At 40.9% G+C, this 22,926-nt stretch overlaps 1 protein-coding gene across 15 annotated transcripts in view; it reads left to right on the top strand.

The window, feature by feature from the left end:
- The window catches only part of CEP112 (centrosomal protein 112), a 415,833-nt gene that overhangs the window by 189,155 nt on the left and 203,752 nt on the right, over nucleotides 1–22,926 (top strand). For all 15 annotated transcript variants that reach the window (XM_055090371.1, XM_055090379.1, XM_028498151.2 and 12 more), the window contains one exon: nucleotides 11,931–12,113. In XM_055090371.1, the coding sequence (XP_054946346.1) occupies nucleotides 11,931–12,113 (183 nt within the window). The remainder of the gene's footprint in view (nucleotides 1–11,930; nucleotides 12,114–22,926) is intronic.

The following is a 22,926-nucleotide window of genomic DNA, read 5'->3' as shown; positions in this document are numbered from 1 at the left end:
TTCGAGGTGGTTCTTTCCTAAAGAATTATTGAAATGTGCAGTGGTTCATCTCGTGACAAAGTAAGTTGTCCAGCTGAGCGTGTTGAGGGGACTGCCCGAACGCTGCGGGTGTATATGTCCCTCCCAGATCCGACGTTCTGTGACCCGCGCCTTCGCTGATTCGCCCCCAGCCTCCCGCCCGGCCCCGTGTGCCTCTTGACAGCCGTAGGCGTCTCTAACTTACTTACACACCTGTCCATACCTGCCTTCTCTACCTGCCGCTCAAGTGCGAGGGTGACAACTTTTCTATTTTCTTGTCTTTGCTTAGGAACCTACAAATCTTAAATGCTGCGGGTATAGCGTTTCACCCTGGAAGGGGATTTACATGCCGTTCACCAGGCCCTTGCTTCTCAAACTGGGGTAGGCGGCCCCTGGGGCAGCGCGTGAGCGCTGGGGTGCAGGGGCCTGATGCCTGTTTCCTGGAGTGTTGGATTCACTGGATTACTTTGTGGGAAAGCAAAGTGGTTTTACTATTGAGGTAACATTCATATTAAAACAAACATAGACTTTTCCTGTTTTGTAAAATGCAAAATTCTCATGAATTTTTAAGATAAAATAGGACATTTCAAAGAAACTTCCAGTTTGCAGAGGCTGCTTCAGGCTGTGCCCTCAGATCCCCCAGGGGGCTATTATTCATTCTCACTGCTGTGAGGGGTGCTTTGGTGGAAAAGTTTTAGAAGCACTTATCCGGTCCAATCCTCACATTTTATAATGAGGGAGCTCACATCCAGAGGAAATGAATGACTTGTGCCTTCTGGGCCTCAATTTCCTTATTCAGTGCAATTTGTGAGCCACTCCCATTTAGAAAGCATCATGCCAGGAACTGTAATAAAGTGAAAAAAGCAAAGTGGTGTTTTAAAATATTTTAGCCAAAATGCAGGCATAAAGCGTGCAGATGTGGAGAGAAAAACATCAAACACATGGGATAAACACTCACACAAATATCCTGTAAAGCCCAAGCTTTCATCAAGATTTCCTGTTTCTTTCCTGTATAACCCATTGGAACAAAAAGACAATTCTAATTGTCTTTTCACAAACCTCATTCAACTTGGAAACAAACAACAAAGCAGGCATGCTAGGATTTCCTGAACTATGGAGATTTTTTTTGGCAATCCCATCATATCATTCTTTAATCTTATATTTTATATCTTCTCTTTTCACTACAAAGCCTTTAAAGGGAAATGTAGTTCAACAGATAAACAAGTGGTCAAATTCTCCAGAAAGAATAAATACTTACTGTTGATGATGATAAAAAACACTGAAGGGCTAAATCCTTACACATTGCCATTATTTGAAACAAAATATTTTACTAACAAAGACAAGGCAGAAATGATACAAGATAAGCAACTGGGAAATTTTAAGAGCAGTTGAGATATTTAAAAAGCAGATAGCATGCAATTCCCAGTTTTTTCTCCGTAAGTATTTTAGTTTTTAGTTATCTAGATTTTTTAGGTAATATAGCCTGAAGACATGGGCCTCTTTTAAATTACACCATTCAGTCTACACTGGGAAAGGACACAGCAGAAAGCAAGAGAGAGGAGACCGTACCAGCTCCCAGCGCAGGCGTGGCGGCTGGCCTGGGAGGACAGGCCGAGGCCTCAGCTGTAAGGGGAGGGGTGGACACGGCAAAGAAGTCTGTCGATCTGCGGTGGGAAAACGAGGACGTTCTTATTCCTGAGGGTTTTCTCTGTGAAACAAGAGGGGGAAGATCATTTGCTGACACTGAAGGAATTACGTGGACAGGAGAGCTGACGGAAGTGGGGATTGTTTGAAATTATTTTGGTGATGGCGTGACTGATCAGACTAGAACAACTTGGTAAAATTTCTTTTTGGTATTGAGGTCCCGGGTGAGGTTGAGGTTGGTGACCTTGAATCTGTGAGTCTCCCTAAAATTTCTTCAAAATGGATTTTCACATGATTTTTTAATTTCTGCATCTAGTACACTTCTGTTATTCTCTCTGTCTTATTCTTCTTGCTCACCTTATCACACTCTTTTTAAAAGTCTTTCTGGCTTGGCTTTCCTTTTTCAGTTTGTAATCATTTTTGAGCCTCAACTGCAGTCATTGGACTCCTTGGTGGTGATCAAGACAAATTCAATCCCTGATCCAATGATGCACTAAGTCTTTCAAATTCTTTCTTTCCATAACTGCCTGATCCAGGGCGTGCAGCCGTGCTACAGGGCACAGATGGGTCTTACAGGCAGCAGGCAGAGCCAGGTTCCTGGTGTCTTAGGGTCCAGAATGAGAGATCCAGACTGTGAAGCTGCAGAGCCTGGGCCTGTAGTCCAGGCCAAGTTTTGGGAGCCTGAGTTCATAGAAAGAATGTGCAGTGATACTTGGTGAAAAGTACTTAAGGCAGGGCCTTTTCTTCCTTTTTCTTTTTTCTTTTTCTTGGCTTGAATCTTTTCTCATCAAGGTTCAAACAAATGGCACCTTTACCTAGAGTGGGAATGAAAAGGGCAAAGATGAACATAGTTTTTTTCAGTGACTGTAATATGAAGCATAGATGATTTGTTTTAGTAATACTTCATTTAAAAAAATGTTTCCTAGACAGTGATATGGCTAAACGATGATGCCACTCTCCAGGTACCTTAAAAATCTAAGGTCAAATCACGTCTTTGCAATCATTCATCACTTAATTCGTGTTTACTGAGCAACTACTTTGTGCTAAACACTGTTCTGGGCGCTTAGGATGTGGGTGAACACAGGAGAGTCTGTACTTATGGTGGAGGAGACAACAGTCCCCCAGCCTTAGGATATACTGTTCCGTAAGGTCATGGTCACTGCTGTGAAGTCAAGCAGGACAAGGTGTCTGTGAGTGAAGGGCTATTTTATAGAAGGGTGTCATTTCATCTAAGACGTTATTTTAGAGAAGGTCGTCGGTGAAGGACTCTAAAGAAGTGATATTTGAATTAAAAGCTGGATGAAGTGAAGGAGGAACCTTACAGACCTGAGACGAGGAAAGGAGATCTCAGGTAGAGGGAAGGGGCAGGGACGTGGCTGGCATGGGGTGAGCGGGGGCGGGGCAGATCCCATCAAGTCCTGTCGGCTGTGGTGGGAGCTTGGATTTTGCTCTGCGAGTGGCGGGAAGCCACTGGAGCATTTGAGCAAGATCTGGTTTGTGTTTAGAAAGATTCCTCTCGCGGCTTTGTGGAGCGCCGATTGTGCAGGAGGTGGCAGAGGACGCAGGGAGGGTGGTTGGGAGGCCGCTGGAGTCTGATAGTCAGAGGCTGGCGAGAGGTCACCGCGGCTGGACTGGGGCGGGGGCTCAACCTAGGGCTGTGCCCTGCAGGCAGGGCTTGTGGGTGAAAGGGAAATGGAGCGTGAAGAAAAGAGGGGACTCAGATATGACTCCAGCTTCCCCGCTGAGCCACCAGGTGAATGGTGGTGACAGACACTGACACGCAAGAGAGAAAAGAAAGGAAGTGCCAGGACTGAGCCCAGGGACGCAGCGACGACTAGACATGGGGACGAGATGGAGGAAATAGCAGAAACGCCTGAGGAGGGGCAGCTGGTCGGTAGAAGGAAAACCAAGGAGGTGAGATTTCCCGTGCGCCACGTGCGCTGGTGTCTCGGGAAGGAGGACGCGAGTGACCTGTTGTTTAGGTGTCGCCGAGCTGGGAAGTTAGGTGGAGACTGACAGCTGACCGCTGGGTTTGGCAAGAAGGTCTTTACCACCTTGACAAGTCCAGTTTGAGCAGAATGTGGGGACAAAACCCGAGTGATGTGGGCAGGGAGAGAACAGGGTGTGAGCAGCCCGTGGAGGGACTTTGAAAGAAAGGGGAGCGGAGAAGTGGGGTGGCCTCTGGGGGGTTACGTAGGGTCAGGGGAAGCATGCAGTGAAAACGCCCGTGTTGATGAGCATGACCCGGTGGAGAAGACAGTGCCGCCGAGTCAGAGAGCGGTGGGGCCACCGTGAGAGGGGCGCGCTTAATCTGGCGAGAGCAGACCGTCCTGGCCCCGAAGGAAGGGCTCCCTGGGCCACGAGGCCGGCCAGGCATTCAAGTCAGAGGAGGGCAGAGACTGTGCAGGGGACAAGTCAATTTGGTGATACGGAAGATGAAGCCGTTCTCTTCTGACTGCAGGAGTCCCTCGGTCTCCATAGGGGATCGGATACCCACATCCACGGATGCTCAAGGCCCTCATATAAAATGGCGCGGTGTTTGCGTATCACCTACGCACGTCCTGCCGTACACTTTACATCATCTCTGGATGACTTATAATACCTAATGCAATGTGAGTGCTATGTCAGTAGTTGCTGAGACGCTGCAAATTCAAGTTTTGCTTCTTGGAACCTCCTGGAATTTTCTCTTCGGGCCCCGGTTGGTTGACTCTGCGGGGCCAGCTCACCTTTTGGTTTTTGCGTTTTGCTCCCGAATGCCACTCATTCCACGCACAATGTTGAATAATGACGCTGCATCCTAGGCAGTGTGAGGGCAGTATGAAGACAATGAGGCCTTCGTCCGTACGTTGGAGGAGTTTATAACCTGATTGATCTGTTTGTCCTTCTGAATTTTATACTAACTGGGAAACTCTGATGGTTTTTATTTTTCATGTTCAACAGCAGGGATCTGCTAGATTAAGACGAACTGAATGTGTTTCAGATAAACAGACATAAGGTAAAATAAATTAAAATTAAAATACACAGTTAAGACATGTGTTTTTCAAAAGTGTTGAACTCTCTGCCTAAGAGGGTATATTCTTAGTCATCTCAATTTTAGCGGCTTGAGTAAACGATCATTAAACCACGAAGAAAAATCTTCTTGAAGCATTCGACTCTCTGGCTCCTTCCTGGGTTTTAATTGGGGTCTGCCAGATAAAAACACAGAAAATAGTAGCTAATTTTTCAAAAAGTTTTAAACGCTCCAGGCGGTTATTGTCACTCGTCGCCTACAGGTGAGGGGTAAGTATTTTGGAGTGTTAACTGGGAAAGAAAACTGCTGAGAACAGGACTTGCTTCCTGCCCGGGCAGCACGGATGGGCTGATCTCTGCTGGGCCTTCCTCCTTCATGATCTCTGCTGGGCCTCCAGCCCTCAGCCCTCAGCGCATCCCAAGCGTGGGGCTCCGGCGGGCGTTTGTACCCGGCTGTACGGGTTGACTCTGGAGGAAAAGGAGTGAAGAAGCAGTACAGGCCGGCAGAGCCTCGCTGTGTCTCTCATAGTGGTTAGCACAGTCCTATGAAGCTTTCAAATAAAGAGAATTTGTGTGCTAAACTGAATTGCTGAGTGACAGGTTTCGTGGATGGCTCATTTCATTGTAGCAAATACCTAATCCTGGAGCCACAAGGCTCTCCACAGGTGACAAATTCTATTTCTGTTCTTGACACACTGCTGACTTTTCACTGTTTCTTTTGGTGCCTGTTTCTATTAACATGTTCAGAAAGTCAGACCATATTGTAGTATTTTCTGTGCTAAAATGTTTTTTTCCTCTGACTCCAAAGGCTTGGAGTCTTTATCGGTCATGAAATGTAACGTCCAATAGCGCATTTTATATCATATAACTGCAATTTAAAAAGAAAAGATTTGAACATCTTTTAGTAAAGAATCAGTGTAGTGAAACGGTGCTGTCTTTACGGTAGACTCTGCCTCACTGGACCTAGATTTCTGGAGCTCTAGAGAATTTGGTAACTTATTTTGACATTTCAAATGTGCTGTTTTGCAAATGCAAATGGAAAATTGCTCAGAGACATAGCCTGATGATGTTAAGTCCTCTATCTCATTAAATGGAAAAACACAGGGTGTGATACACTTGTCTTTTAGTGAGGATCTTAATGAGTCTTATCAACGACACAAAAGTAGTACTGAATTTCACCACCAAGAAGCAAAAATTTTCACAGGGATCCCTTGAGTAGGATGTGGGGTGATGTGGGAGTGTCACCTGGCAAGCCCTACAGAAAATCCTCGACTTTCAATGGCTAGCACTTTATATCAAAGTGCCTTTTGAACTGTTATTAGTCTAACATATGATTATTGACGATTTTGAGCTGACATTCATCGCTTTTTTTAAGTATGTAGCATGTTAACGAACCTTGTGATTTTACTAGGTAGTGGTCTTCTCTGCTACTCCAGCCACGTTGATCCGAGGTGGAGACGCCAGAACTGCCTTGGCTTAGTGCTGAGGACGAGGTCGAAGTCTCAGGAGAATGAGAATATTAGAGTAATTTGTTACTTTAGGCCAGACACCCTCCACCCAGGGAGGGCCTAGGAGGTGCTGAAGAAGGCGTGTGATGGGCCCCTGATTCCACTGAGCGGCTCCAGTCTGGCTCCCACCGTGTGCCAGGCCCACCGTAGGCGCTGCTGCGCTGGAGCCGGGCGGCCAACTTTCAGTGGGCTTCTGGGGGTCTGCCAGTGGGGCCCTGAACATCAGATGGATGGTAGGAGTGACCGCTGCAGTGGGCAGCGTGGCGGGAGTGGCCGCCAAGGTGTCTTGCCCTGCAGGGGTCTGTGGTGATAGTGAATAAAGCACGGAGTTCTGAGGGATAAGACAGAGACCGACGGGAGTGATACTTGTACAATATCAAGAAAGAAAGTCAAGAGCTGGCAAGTGAACTTTAGACAGTTCTCCACTTCAATGGCAAATCATGGTTCAAGTTTCCAGATTTAAGTTCACAGTTCACAGACCCAGAATCCATGTGCTTGAAGGGAGACCATGTCTCTTGATAAAGGCTCTTGCAACGTGACAAGTTAATATTCCCCCCAAAGGGAGCTGTAGCCATTTGACGTGGTAAATGCATACGATGAAGGAAGCAAAAATTCTAGCAAAATCTTATCTTCCAGAAATGACTGTTGTTCATCTTAGATGGTTATCATCCCAGACACTTCTGTGAAAGAGTAGAAGGATAGATAGGCATATAGACAAAAGCAGTTTTTTAAAAATGGGACCATGCTATATTTGTCACTTTTACTAAAATATTTAATTTTATGTGAAATCAGTTAAAGTAAAGAAGCAGGGGAAACTGGAGGAATTTCTGAAGTTTAGAAAATTGTTTCTTCACTATACAAGAAATGATTTCTTAGAAAGTTAAGAAATAAAGATTACAAATACATGGAGATTAGAGGCATTTTTGAATTTTATGGTTCAGTTTTTACTCTGTTATGAAAAGATAAAAGTAACATGCTTCCACTTCCTTCCACCCACCCCTACCTTTCTTCTGTCAGTTATAGTATTATTTATACATTGTTGATTTTTGTAACATTTATGTTCTGTTCCATAACCATGCTTCTCACAGTCATACGGTTAGCTTTTTAAGTTTAAATTGATTATATGTACACCACCAGAACTTTTTTTCATATCTGAGTCCTTTATTTTGATTCATCTGTTGACTGCTGAGATTTCATCAAGTCGTTTTTCCCAGAAGGGCATGTAGCTATTGTGTTTCTGCCTGGTTGAGAGTCACCATTTGTTCCCTTATTTTGAAGGATAGTTTGGCTGGTCATGAAAGTCTCTGCTCCTCCTTTCTTTCCCTGAAGCTTGCACACATTGACCCACTGCCTTTTGGCACAAAGGTTGCTCTTAACACAGCTTTGTCAGTCATCTCTTGGTTGCCTAAATTTCGTCCTCAAGCATTTTTTTTCCAAGAGTGGTTTAGGTTCTATAATCTTTTGAGTTTTTCCATGTTTGAGTTTAGTTATAATATTCTTGAGCCATTCTTTTCCTCAGTCTAAATCAGTTTTTCTTGGTATACAGTTTTCTTTTTTGATATAGGCATTTAACTCTTCATTCATTTCAGGGAAGTCTTACGATAACGTGCCTGTGTACACACGGATTTTCTTCCTTTTCTTTTTTTTTTTTTTTTTTTTTTTTTTTTTTGGCTGCACTGCGCGGCATGTGGGGTCTTAGTTCCCCGATGAGGGGTCGAACCCATGTCCCCTGCATTGGAAGCGCAGAGTCTTAACCGCTGGACCATCAGGGAATTTCCCACACACGGATTTTCTTTTTCCACTTTCTCTCTGTATTATCTTTTCTTTGTGTCCTTCATGGACCTTTACTGTGATTATCTCCAGTCTTTCGTCTATATCAGTGGTTCCATTTTTAAGCCCTGTTTATTCAACTCGTTGTTTCTAATTTAGAATTTATTTTGTGATGCAGTTATTTGATCCTTAGTTAATTCTGTTGTTTTATCTTCTTGTCTTTGAGTTCTTCTTTCATTGCACTCATATTCTTACTAACTTCTCCTGTCACCCTAGTTGTTTCCGATTTTTAAGGTATGTTTTCCTCCCCTCCAGAATGATGGGGCTTGCAGAATATAGGTTTTGTCATCTGGTTACATTTGAGGTTATTTCAGTTAATATTTTTGTGCTGCAGTTCCTCCTTTTTTATGTGTTGGGTGCATTCTATTACGTCTGTAATTTACTCTTCTGGTTTTGGAATTTCTGACCTTGAGTATTACTGGGATGCGTTGATCTTCTATACACCGTGTACAGAGAAGTAATGACTTCAAAAAATAAGATTATCAAAGCGTGTTCAGACCATATTTGCTAGCACTAACTCTGCTGTAAAACAATTAGAAGAACTTAGCGTGTGTATTCCAAGGCCCTCAGGGACTTGGCTGTCTAGCACCTGCATCTTGTCGTCTCAGGGCCTGGGTGTGCTCCTACCCCAGGACACATGCGTGGAGCTTCAGGCGGAGGGAGGAGGCCATTGACACATGCGGCAGGATCCGGTCTGGGAAGAGGGCTGTGCCTTCAGGGATCTCAGAACCTCAAGGTCAGAGTGTGTTGGGGTGGCATAGTGGGTGGGGCAGGGCCCTTATTCATCTCCTGTTGGATAATTTCGTGTGAGTCAGCCTAGTAGCTTCTAGGCAATAAAGCCATTTTCTCACGCAGGCCCCAACCAGCAGGCTATCAAGTCCAGCGTCACAAAGGCTGTCAGGTGCTCCAGGCGCTTGCACGTGAGGCCTAATCACTCCCCTTGTCCTGGGAGACATGCCAGTCTGCTTTCACCAGTCTGCTTTCACACCCGTGGAGTGGCATTACAAGCATAGTTACCTGGCCCGCAGCTCCATGCTTTTGGATTAGGGAGCTTAAAGCCTTGCCTCCTGCATTACAGGGAGCTCTTTACCTGGCCTTACTTAAGAATTCCTTGGTGATGGGGCCTCCTCTTCCCCCTGGAGCGTAGATTATGGGCTCTGGACCACCTTGACTTAGAGACCCCACTGACCACTTCATCATTCACCCTTGCGGATGCTGTCTGCTTTCCCATCCTCCACACTCTCCAGGACGTACCACCTCCTGGTAACCACTAGCTCCATTGCACATTATTGTGGTCCACTAAAAGTATCTAGTAGCTCAAGGTAAAGAGGATACGCTACTTCACGTTTGCTGTTGAGAAGCACCCACATGTAAAGGACATTTATCTACCTGGAAGGGGCTAGGTTGAATTTTAACACAGATCCACCTTGATGATGACATTGAATATGGTTGTGAATATCATCATCAAGATGTGCCCAGAACATTAGGGTTTTTCTCCTGGACTCTACCGTGCATCTGGAGAGGACACCCCTGCCTGAAATTGCTGACAGTGAGGAAACCTAGGCAAAGACTAGAAAGGGCTTGTAACCTCCAGAAGTTGGCCAAACAGCATTAGATCGAGCAGACAGAGCTGAGCAATTTCATTTGAAAAGGCTCTGGCAACCTTGAGATTTGTTCATTAACCAGCATCACTGAGCAACAGACCCTGACAAAATAGCAAACTATTTTAATAGTTTAATTTATGAACATCTATCTTTAGGCTTCAAATGCCATTATCTCTATTTCATTTGTTCCTGACTTTTTAAAATGAATGAACGGAAAGCAGGGTCACTGGTCCAAGTGTCAGAACTCCTCAGACAACTCAGAGTTTCTATGGAAGGGTGTTGGTTCTGGAGCCTACACCAAGGCAGTGCTGTTACTAACGATCTCACAGCCAGTCCTGGTCTTGTGTCTTTTCTTGGGGAAAAACTTCTGTAATTCTTCTGACCTATAATTAATAGGTCAATTGGTTACTTTTCCTTAGAGTATTGTAAAATATTTTGCTTTCTGTCAATTTTAAATCACACCATTCTCCCAGGTTTTTTGAGGCTTTTGAGAATCAGATCTCAGTAGAACTTTTTACCTCTTTCTGTTTCCTTTCAGTGTGCTACATGTTTAAATGTTTTACTAAAATTTAGAATTTCATTATTATAATGCTTGATAGTATAACACTGAGTAGAAATAATAATGTGTCCAAGACTGTTCTAAAACTATCCTAACTCAGTAATTCATATACTTGGCTGCCTGAATATGATGCAGTAATATCAATAAAATTTTAAATTCTCTTGTTTGTTGGGATTAACACTGTAGTTGTGTGATTCACAGAGAAAACCATGCACATTTATTTTATTTTATTTTATTTTAAAGAATCATAGAAAACTTTTCTACTTGGCATAGTATATAAAGAGAAAATTTGTATGCATTTTTTCTGTATGTTGCCTATAGTAGAATAATATGCAAGGAAGATCCCTAAATTTTAAACAGACATAAATTCACTAGAATGCATCTTTGTTCTCAGATGCAAAATAAAATTTTCCATATTATTTTCTATACTATCTTGATCTGATAAGTGTGTATATTCCAGAGTTCGTATACTTTTCTTTCTTCTAAATAGTATAGTACATTTATGAGTAGTCAGGAGTTTATTGTTGATTTGCCAACCCTCAAAGAAAAATCACAATAAGAAAACATTTTGAAACCTACATTTTAAAGCAATTTTAATCTGTGTTCTGATTCTTAATTTGCAATTAGAGGATGAGAGTTTTAAATCTCCAGGGAAAATAACTTCTGAAATGTGGTGCAGCATGCGTGCCTGGAGAAATGAATGCTATAGCTTTAAGATAAGGTAGTCTGGTGATTCATTGCACGAAACAAGATCGATTTGGAGCAGGCTCCTACTGTTAGCTTTTTTGAAGATGGATTCTCACGCCGAAAATAACACAACGTATTCTAGATAACAGCAGTTTTTCCCCCTGAAATCCACCAAAACTGAAGAAAAATCCAAGTGACTGTTCTTAGCAGCTGTGTGGCCTGGAGTTCACTGGGGAAGCTGGCTTCCTGCAGTCCCTATTCATCACCTGCTTCAAAGACAGCCTGGCTGGCTATAGTGTGCAGGCCAGGTAGGGTGCCATTGTGCACAGCCTGGGAGGATTAGTATCAAAGCTGCGGCAACCAGGCCCTCGGTCTCGGGCTGCCATTCAGTCTAGCAGGGAGAGGCTAAGACTGGCCAAGGTCACAGTCTCCAGTGTGGAGTGGACTGGGAAAGGATCCTGAGAATAGAATGCTTTTTATGAAATCATGGCGCAAGCCTGCAGCACAGCAGGTGCCCCTCTGGAACACATAACATCTGTTTATGTTGGTATACCGTAGCTGACAACGAGATAATAGAGCTTTGAAATTTATCATTTTATTTTTAGAAAGACAACTGTATATACAATAATCCAGATGCGTATTTAGCTTCGATCTTTTATTTGAAAACCATAAAGAAAACTGACCGATTTAATTGCTGCTTTTTACGTTGTATGTATTTCAGCAAAAAGCAAAGCGTACTGACTATTAACCATTTATAACCATTGCTGGTCAGTAATACCCAAATTCTTGGGGAGGAAATACCTAGCATTCGACATAATTTTTTTTAATGTTTCAGGCATTTGTGTCAACAGATTGCAGAAGGATTTACTGAATATGCCCAACTGTCTTGAATATTAGGAGGTTTAGATAAACCCCCCCCCCCCGCAAATGAGAGTATTTTAAGAGTGAGGTAATAATGACGCAAGAAATAAAATTTTCAACTCGGGCAAATTAGAGAAAAATTAAGCTGGCCATGAGTTGTCATGACGACAAGGATGTTCTGTTGATGAACTGTCCTCATTGTCCAATCAGATAGTAGAGCTGAAGCTGGAGCATGAACAGGAGAAGACGCACCTATTACAGCAGCATAACGCAGAGAAGGATAGCCTAGTCCGAGACCATGAACGGGAAATTGGAGACCTGGAGAAACAGCTTCACACTGCCAATATGGAGCACGAAAATCAAATCCAAGAGTTCAAGAAACGAGATTCACAGGTAATTATCAATAATATTTGATAAAACGGGGATCTATTTTTAAAAAGTCATCAGCGTTTCATGTTTTCTTATTATTCTTGTTGATGCACGCTGTTTGATCATTTGCAAAACTGACAAATAAATGTGATTTTTTTGTTTTCTCCCCACCCCCCCTTTTGGGGGATGAATAAAGCTTTAACTACAGAAACCACAGGTAGCCAGATTAAAAATCCCATGGCGCGCTATAACTTGGCCCCTTTTTTATAATCTTGTCTCAGTTCCTTTCATGATGGATTTTTTTAAGGTATCTGCTCCTTACCCCTCCCCTCAGCCTTAGCAAATCCCTAGGAAATATATCAGCCTCACTCCTTGCTTTTTGTTTTAATCTCTGTAGGTAATCAAGCAGCTGTTTTAATATTTGCTTTTCCTTCCTAGTGTTGCTTTTTTTCTTTGGACTCTATATTTGATTAGGTTACTGAGATGATAACTGATAAAGAGAAGGGCTACCCCCCATGAGCACGCCACGCCTCCTGCCTCACCCCTGCAGTCCCTGCTGGAGGCCATTTGCAGAATAACCCCCAGCTGTGGCAGCATTTGACTCTTCAAACTTAGGGATGGAATGTGCACTGTCAGCATGGAAAATTACCTTTATAAATTTCAGATGGAAAAAAATCTTATCGGGTGTGTTTCTTTGTGGTACAATACATTCTTTACGGTATATATAATCAAAGGCCTTTAGTGTATCCTCTTGAGGAGGTTGCTGTGAAATTTTATTAAAGAAAAATTGAAGAGCAATTGATAACAATAAAAAGATAATTTTCTTTTCTAATAAAACCATACCATCTACTAGGTCTAAATACCTCTCTCCCATTGAAATCTAGCCATATTATCCACACCACACATGAGCTTCTTCCTGGTTATCCTTCCTCCCCAAATAACATAGTTTTTAAACAGCGAAATAGACCTTCTGTTTGTTATAATATGTGTTTAAGCAATTTCATAATTATCTAAACATAAAAGTACTGCTGATTAAACAGATGTTATGTCTTGAGTGGAAGGCGGGAGACGGTAAGGCAAAGAATAGGGCTGTTGGTCATCTTCATTTGACCTTGGGTTGTGTTTTACCTTCGGATAAAGATGGAGGCACAGGCTTTTTTGTCAGTCACATGCATTTCTAGGAAAATTATTTAAATTTGTTTTATGGGGGTTCGTTAATTAAAGAGGTAGTCACTGTAGTAGCCCTAGTACCAGAATAGTCAGGTGGTTCCTGTGAAATCAGCGTGTGTTATATTTTTGCCACCAACCTCATTAGAGCCTTTATAAAATATATTCTGATCTTTTCATTGTTAGTCGTACAGTTTGTTAAGAATATTTTCAAACTTACATTCTCCTTTGAAGATGATGTTAAGCCTTACCATTGTCTTCTTTGAGAAGATATTTGGGTTCTGAATCAGTGTAGGATCTGTTTGCATGGTAGAAATGAATAATCGATACAGTTAAATACATTAATTTATACAACTTCGAACTATTTTCGTGGTGTTGTAGAAAGCTGACACAAACAGAGGCCAAATTTAGAGGAAATCTTTTTGACTTTGCATATGTCGTATCTGCCATATATAGGGTGCGGTTCATCCAATGATAACAAAAGGGAAATTTTAGAATTATTACATATAATTAAGCCACAGGGAGAGTATAATGAAGTTATTAATTGAATTTCTTCTAATTGAAGTATTAATCTGACCTCTTCAAATGCTGTAGCATACGATTATATTTCTGAGATTTTCTATCTTTCTTGGAACAATTGGAATTGCTGTCCCCGGGAATGCTAGTAAGCAATGGAATCTTAGGCTAAATGCATTCTTGATCAAAATGAAAAGGATTTTCTGCAGAAGCTATACTAAGTTGTTTTTAGAGAACATAGTTTTAAAAAACTCTTACCAGTAAGTTATATTTTAAAAAAATCTTATCGTGTATACCAAAATGCTGACAACTTATATTTATTTTTGGCTATTTATTGGGGCTATTAATTCACAGTTTCCTCAGGTAAGTCCTAAATTTTCCAAATATATCTTTTCATGATTGTGGTCTAAATAATCTAATGCATAATACCTTTTAGGTTCTGAATTCCATTCACAAATTTCAAAAAAAAACAAAGTGACATTTGTTTTAAAAATAGAAGAGCCTTTTTAAAAATCACTGTTTTGTGGTTTGATGCAGAACAAACACAAGTATCTTAAATACTGGATTGTGTAATGTTTTATTTGAGTTCCAGGGAGACATTTGATTTCAGCTCATGCCCGGCTGCTCCCATTTAGCAATGGAGGCCATTTTGTAAAAAGGACTAGTTGGAATATTTAAGCAAAAGAGGACCAGTGAAATATCTATTCTGGGTACTGTGGCTTTGTTTGCTGCTTTTCTTCTGTCAGATTCTTGATTGCAAGCAATATACTAAAAATCTACTTTTGGCTTCTTTCAAGTATGTAATACGTTGTGTACTAAAAAAACCATTGTTATAAAGTATAGTCACCTACCTTAAGGTGAATCATATCAACTGGAGCTCCCTTTTGGTGAATATGCTATATAATTATTACAGGTGCATTGTTATTCAAGTAATTTCTGTTTTATAGAAAAATGATAAGATACAGTAATACAACTAAGGACAATTAACGATTTCTCTCTTTTTATTTGGTGCATTTAGCTAATTATTCTATGCATACATTATATTTTTGCCATAATTCCTTGATTTTCAACAATGGGAGAGTTTATGTTGTGATACTTACATTTGCTAAAATGCACATTAAATTTTCCTACCTTCATATAAGATGTTCAGTCTGGTATGTACCTGAGGTCCTAATGTTTAAGGAAAAGCATCCAGATCAGTAGATTTCAAGACATACGGAAGTTCGCAACCTCATTTTCAAATATTTCTCATTTGCCAGATCCCTCTTATTGAAGTTATTTTGGAGAATGATTTGCTTGATTCCATCATGTTTTTTAACATAAAGGAAATTTATAGTTTTGTTGTGATCATCTTAGGAAAGCTTCTTCTAACATGGTAGTCCTCATGTAATTCTTGTTTTGCTTTTGAACTGCAATGTGGTGAAAGAATTTCTGCAGTTCATCCCCTCGAACTTGAAGAAAAACAGAACATAGATTCCTTGATCCCTTGGTTGCGCTTTTAGGACCCTGAACCACTCAGAGATTGCTTGATCTTTGATGTTTGCTGCTGAAGTGAATGGTGTGTATGAGCCCTGTAGAGACCGTTCCAGAGGACCTTTGTGATACGCCTCAGAGGTGGTGTCCCCATGTTGGGACAGCTGTCTCTCTGAGCTGTTGAGGTTCAGATGCATTGAGTAGTGAGAGGAACCACAGCAGCCACTGTGAACCACCATCTGTAGAGTGGAGAGGGTTATCAGTGACATCTGAAAATACATTTAACTGGGAATTTGTATATAGTGAGGGGGGTCTTGCCTAACGCTGGCATCTTGATGTCTGTCTTGATTCCCTAAACTGAGAATCATGATTCTAATGTGAACAGTTTTGCACAATAAAGACAGATCACCTGGATTTTGCCGTACTGACTCACAGTAAGAGGCTACATCGATCGCCGATTCTAAAATGTGGGATTTCTAGAGGCCCTCTTCTTTCTCTCTTCCACTTAAAAAAAAGTTTTCCCAAAAAGATATTTATGATAGGACAATTTTAAAAGTTCTATCTTGATAACATTACTTTATTTTCCATGAATTTGGGAATCTGGGCACAAGATAAAATGTCCATTTATAAACTGGGTGTGTACATGTGTGCAGTGGATTAAGTATGGGTTATTATTCTTCAAAGATTACTCGAAGGGTGAATTTAACAATATGTATGTTCTGAACACTATTGTTGAACCTATACGTGGTCTTTGGGCTTTGGGGCGGCTAGTACTTTTTCTGTTGAAAACGTTTGATTTCAATTTCTTTATATTCCAAGCACTTTCAAAAAGGATTTGAGGCAGCATTTTATGATAAACACATAAGATGCAATATAACTGAAAATAGTAATTAAGCAATAAATGATATTAACCGCATCAGAAAATCCATACTTTTAAAGAAAATGCTCCAGTTAAGTACAAGTTTTAGCTCTGAGCTTGCCTAGAAGCCACAGTGAAGAGTGAAACATGATGAATTGTGTAATTCTGAATATCTGATGTAAGAAATCATACCAGTTCATTTTTTTTCTAATGCTCAATTCTGAGAGAAATGTATGACATGGGGCTTAATGTAAAAGGTGCTGACCAGTATAATTGATGATGTTCTCTATATGTTAAAACATTTGGGAATAAAATCCAATGGGAAAACCTAAGATTCTTTAAGTACTTTCACAAAATGTAATTAGCACGTTTATTTTAATGTGCCAAATTTTCATTTTAATTTATGGGTAATGCCATTATCCTCAGCATCAAAAAATGCAGTTGCTTTGGGAGATCCAATTTAGTGGATATTATGAATCAAAAGAAAGCATATTTTAAGTCATAAGCCTACATTTCTGTATCATCACTATATGACTCTTCCAGAAACCCTTACAAAACATCTTTAGATCGGAAGTGCTTTAAAAGTTAATGCCCTAAACCCTCTTGCACTGTTGGTGGGAATGTAAGTTGATACAGCCACCATGGAGAACAGTATGGAGGTTCCTTAAAAAACTAAAAATAGAATTACCATATGACCCAGTACTCCCAATACTGGGCATATACCCTGAGAAAACCATGATTCAAAAAGAGTCATGTACCACAATGTTCATTGCAGCACTGTTTACAATAGCCAGGTCATGGAAGCAACCTAAGTGTCCATCGACAGATGAATGGATAAAGAAGATGTGGCACATATATACAATGAAATATTGCTCAATCATAAAAGGAAAGAAAAGTGAGCTACTTGTAGTGAGATGACCACCTAGAGGGGTGGGATAGGGAGGGTGGGAGGGAGACGCAAGAGGGAGGGGATATGGGGATATATGTATATGTATAGCTGATTCACTTTGTTATACATCAGAAACTAACACAACAATGTAAAGCAGTTATACTCCAATAAAGATGTTAAAAAAAAAAAAGATAACCCAAGAACTTACTGTGTTTGTTTAAAATACAAATAGAGATTTTTCCCAACTAAGCCATTTTTAAAAGACTGTGGGGGAAATATTCTTTTTCTGACGTGAAAAACATAGGTTATTCAGAATTTTCCAAATAGGACAAAAATCCTTCTTATATTCTGAATAGATGCGTTGATGCAAAGATCTCACTTTATTAGTGTCCAATGGTGATGTGTCTAATAGAATTACATATGGACTAGTAACATATTTGCATTAATATATTATCGTATATATTACTGTGTAGAAGAATACTATTTCTTAGGTACTTAATTAGGAGAAAATAGGGAAAGATGCCCTTTCAAGTAAAGTCTACATTTTTGGTAGGTCACCAGCTTTCTTTTTCCATAATAATTCTAAAATTCTGTAATTATTTTCATCTTAAAAGCACAAAAGTAGCATATATCTACCTATAATTAAACTATTATAAATAATTCAACTTGATCCTCATTGTGGAAAAAATTATATTAAATTTAATAAACAAAAACAGGCTGAGACAAGGAAATTGATTTCTTTAAGAATGATCCATTTATCAAAGTATTATACACTGTATCTTTAGTCCTGTGCATATTTTTAAAATGTGGCAGTTACCATGGAAACCACATTCTATGGCATGTGGTCTACTTTTAGATAAAGAATATTCCTTTTCAAGACAAGCCTTCCAAATACTAACATATAAAGTATTCCATTTGCAATAACAACTTCATATCAATCAATAATTGCTTTAAAAATCTGTCCTATGTTCTCATTACACTTAATGGATTTTTAAAGAAATATTTAAATTGTTTTTGAAGAACATTAAGTTGTTCTTAATGGTTAAATGCTGAGGATATTTACAATGGAGGGTATATTGTGATCACTCTGCAGTGGTGAAAACCGGGAGACTGCAAGGGAACACAAGTCTGTGTACACAGCATGTTCCGACAGATAAGAAGCCTTTAGTCATATCGAGTGTCTGAGTATCCAGCAATAATGTTGTCAGATTAAGTCATCACGAGAGATGACTGCATCCAATTATTTTCATTTGACACATAAAGAACCTGTGGTTCCAAGGTCATTATCTTGCCCAAGGTCACAGAACTAGCAAACCAGGGCTTCTTAATCTTAATTCAGTGCTGTTTATCTCACAGCCTCTTCCAAGAAAGGTTTTAGATTTTTGGAAAGACTTGGACATGGCAAAAAAGGAAGAGTATTGTGTGAATCTCTGCCGAGCCTGGGAGAGAGACACTGCTACCTTTGTTCCCATGCTGAGATTCTCACCTCAATTTGCATTTCTTTCAGTGAGTTGCTGTACTTGATGGTGCTGCCAGTCTAACTGAACTGGGCTGCTCGAGTCCGGTGTGAGTCAGCAGTGCCTTCTGGAGCAGTACTGAATTCCTCCGCTCACTCCCTTCCATCGCATTACCTCATCCAGCCCCTCCAGTCCCCCATAAGGATTACGTTTCCTGTTTGGAAACAGTTTTGACCTTCTTGCCTGGGTCAGAAAATGACTTGTATGTATTTCCATTTTATCAATGAGGAAAGATTCTGAAAGTGCAGTAAGTTGCCCAAGGTGTCATAACTAGTAGTGTAGCTGGCGCTCGTGACCACTTCCCCTGCCCATTCGCTTGCTTATGGAGGAGCTCATTGTCTCTGAATTTCATTTATTCTGCATAAATTCCATTACATTTTCAATTTTGCATTCTTAATACATTGCTAGATTTAAACACTGATACCCATAACTCAGGCTATGTAAATCCAACTCAGGTCTTAGCCAGTAGTTTCAGTCTTTCTCCAAAGTGACAGCCGTGGCTATGTCTCTATTCTGAAACCAACTAAACTCAAGAGATACGCATTTCTTAATATTTTATTTGGAATAGAATTCCTTCCCACAAATTTTAGAATTTGTAGAATGGAAAAATGAATGTGCTTTTGAAATGGGTTCACTTTTGGTTTTCACATTATTACTGAAATAAGGAGATATGTCCAGAGTAAGAATCCAGTAAGCTTTTAGGTCAGTGGGACCTACCAATCTTTATAAAATGTTGCTGAGGAATTTGCATTTAGTATTGGCGAAATATGGTTTGTTGTGAATGGTTTACTATAGATGAATGTCTGTTATATTCACATACTAATTTGGAATATTACCTATGATCCATTCCTTTTAATGGAGTGACTTTTTAAAGCTCAAAGCCTTCAATGTTGGCATTTTTTTCCCTAAAGGGATCCTTGTAAGAATCCTATCACATGGCAACAGCTGGTCAAAACCTCCTAGAAATGAGGTCGAGGTGGTTTAGTAAGTTCAAACCTGGAGACTTTCTTGATAGAAATACAAAGAACAATTAGAAAAACAAATTATGTTGATGCAGTTTGAGCTGAGTTCCAGAGTAATTTTGGTCAAAATGAAAAACTTTCAGGAGAGTTTTCTTTTACATAAAATACTCCAGCGATACATCACTATTCCACATGAGGGATGTCATTCCCGTTGACATACGGAAAAATGCCTTTGTTTAGCCCTTTGCCCTTAGCGTTTTGCCCTTCCTTCTCCTCACCTCTGCCTAAATGAAATTACTGAGGAAGTTGGCAGAAGTTATCTGGGAGGAAATATGGGACGAATAACTCTTCTTCCTTGAGGTCTTGGAATAGTCATTTTTGGGTTTCTGACTCAGTTGCCTAAGAGACATCCCTGATGTCTTCATTTGTATATTTGAGGTAATTTTTGGGGACCGAGAGGTTGAAGACAGAGTGCAAGAAATGATTGGCAAAATGATGATATCATCAAATGTTCAAAGAGCTGGCAAATTGAAGTCATTAAACTGTCATTTCGTCTTTGGTTCAGGACTAATTGGAATCATGCCTAGTTGCATGATACGAAAGATATTTAACACCTGAGCGTTTTCCATGAGAAAAGTCGCAGAAATTTCTGTTGGGGAGACCTTGAACTCCTGTTTGAGGAGGAGAGCAAGGCATTACATGAAAATAATTGTCTATTTTCAAATTACTTTAATATTTGTGTAGAGAAAGCCTTTGAAAATGTTGTTGCTAGAAGGAAACTTTTGGATAGTGAAAAGTGGCCTCATTGAGACCTAATTGGTGGATCAATGTGGAACTTGAGATAATTTTTCCATTGAAACAAATATTAAACTTTAGTGAAAGTTATTTTTCTTCACTTGTCTTAACAATTATTTTAAATTGTTACCTGACCTCTCAAGTACTTTTGGGTATTTGTATACTGAGAGGCTGGGGAAAGATCACAAGAAATCATAAAGAAACAGTGCACAATTAGACTTGCAGTGTTTGAAAATGTGTGTTATTTTTTCCTGTTCACTTGGATTTGTTTTGCTCGGGTATGAAGTCAAAGCCTGAAAGTAGTAGTAATATTTGAGAATGAGCTAATGGTATGCTCAGAGAATGAAGTTTGCTGAAGTTTGTGACCTGGATTTGGGGTCTCTTTCCTTGTTAGTGGGGGCAATTGCAATGCAGCAGTGCTCTCGGGGGGTGTGTGTGTGTGTGTGTGTGTGTTGTGCGTATGTGCGCTTGCGCACGCATGGGTGTGTTTGTGTCCCAGTGACATTATCGCTCTGTGGTACGGAGGAGCTTTCAGTGAACATTCAGCAATGGTCCAGCCAGGCCTAGCATCTTAAAACGAGGGAATTTTCCAGTAAGGACTTGAAAGTTGTAGGTCTTTAAAAAGGTTAAGATTAAACTGGTGATTCATTCATCTTAAGTTTACTCCTTAAGTCAGTCTTTATTAATGAAACAAACCCCAGATCGCTAGGATCCAGTGGGACCTTATTTATTTCGTTATTTGCAAAGATGTCATTTAACGTACAAAATGCAGGTGTTTATCAGATGTTCCCTGAAAAGCTAATTTGTGTAATGTCAATGTCATCCACACTTGCTGGGCGAATTTTACAGTAGCTCCCGATACAATGATGCTGGCGTGTGCAACCGGAGAAGTAAGAGTGCGAGGGTGGAAAACTTTTGGTTCTTCGTTTATTCAAAAATTGCTTCCAAGGCTGTTGTTAGACAAAAGCCCTGAGTTCAAGAGGTGCCGTGTGTCCCCGGCCCCTGTACAGCCTGTGTGACTGTGCTGGTTCAGGTTTTGAGAGCCATGGAGGTGTACGACATGCAGCAAACATCACAATCTGTTGCCATAAGGTCGGTGTTTCTTAAAAAAATTCAATTCAGAAATAGGAATAGCGGAGCAAATCTTCTCAGAAAAATCGTAATTATTGTTGACTGTTCTGATTGCTCTTTGAAGTCTCATTGTTCCATATCGATATTGACAAAATGGAACTCTGTGACTTGAACATTTTTATAATTGTGACTCTTTGGATAATGTATAAATCAAATTTATTTCCACATACGTTTTGGTATCTGTCAAAATTAGGCAGAATTATGTATGTGGAATTTGCTTATGACACAGCCTTCCTTCAACTTGCTTCATTTACTCAATAAAGGTATTTTGAGTGCAGTTCTGTGCCAGGCCCTGGCGATGAGGGTGTACACCTTCAGGAGGTGGCTTTCCCATGCAAGTTGCCCCAAGTTGTGTAGGGACTGGTCTCCCTGGCCCTAAGAGGGTTCCTTTCAGGGTTACAGAAAAGAGCAAGATAGATCAGTCCTCTGCTCTAAAGGAACTTACACGTGAATGGGGGAAGAGAGATGATAACACAAATCGCAAATTAACAAGGAGAGCATTGCGTGACAGTCACTGTTAGGTGCAGAGCTGTGGTACCGTGACTGGTGACGGTTCGCTGGCCGTCAGCGAGGCTGCTCCAGGGGGAGCTGTCTAAGCTGACGGAAGAGAAGAGGAAGCCTGTGTGTCAGGAGCAGAGCAGGTGCAGGAAGGGCAGGGCCTCTGAGCAGCTGGGTCTGACTCTGCATGTGATTGGAAGACAAGGAGAGGCTTCTGAGCAGGAAGGTGACGTGATCTGACTCACGCTTCTAAAAGGCCACTGAGGCTTTGCGGACAGTCCTGGGCGTCTGTATGATGTGTGCATTTGTCAGTAGGACTTGCTGATGGGTAAGCTATGGGGAGGGAGGGAAAGAGGACTTCTTTAGAGTTAGGGTTTGAGTAGCTAGTTAGATGATGGTGCCGACTCTATGAGGACAGTTAGGAGGAAATAAAAACAAGCGTTCTGTTGGTGCCACGTTAAGTTCGAGCTGCACGTTAAATATCCAGATGGAGGTGTGTCAGACAGGGAGTTGGAAATGCAGGTTGAGACTCCAGAGATACGAATTTGGACATCACTGGCATACAGGTGATGAATAACGTATGGGCCTAGATGCAGTGATCGATTTCTTTTGAATATGAAAACAAAGGTGCTGGTTCATGACCAGGCTCGACCACTTACTGGCTTTATAACCCTGATAACCAACTTCATATCTCTGATCATTGTTTTCCACATCTGTGATAAGTCAGTCATTCATGCAGTGGTGTCCTCTGCTGAGCTTACGTGTCAGGCACCGTAGTCAACCTTGGAATATTCAAAACGGAGTGATCCCTGCCCTCCAGCTCGTATAGTCTATGGAGAAGCAGGCATTTGTGCATCTGTCATGATAGGAGGGCAGTATGGTTCCTTCCAACAGGTGGCGGCAAAGAATACCTTCCTTTCACATCGACGGAGGGTGCGTCTTAGGACGCATCCAGGCTGCATAGAGCAGAGACACAGTAACACCCCTGGTCAGAAGGACAACCTGCCCTGGCCCACAGGTCCCCATGGGG

The sequence above is a fragment of the Physeter macrocephalus genome, chromosome 14 (assembly GCF_002837175.3).
Source record: "Physeter macrocephalus isolate SW-GA chromosome 14, ASM283717v5, whole genome shotgun sequence".
Taxonomy (NCBI): domain Eukaryota; kingdom Metazoa; phylum Chordata; class Mammalia; order Artiodactyla; family Physeteridae; genus Physeter; species Physeter macrocephalus.
Note: the sequence above shows the minus strand (reverse complement) of the source record. Positions and strands in the feature narration are given on the sequence as shown.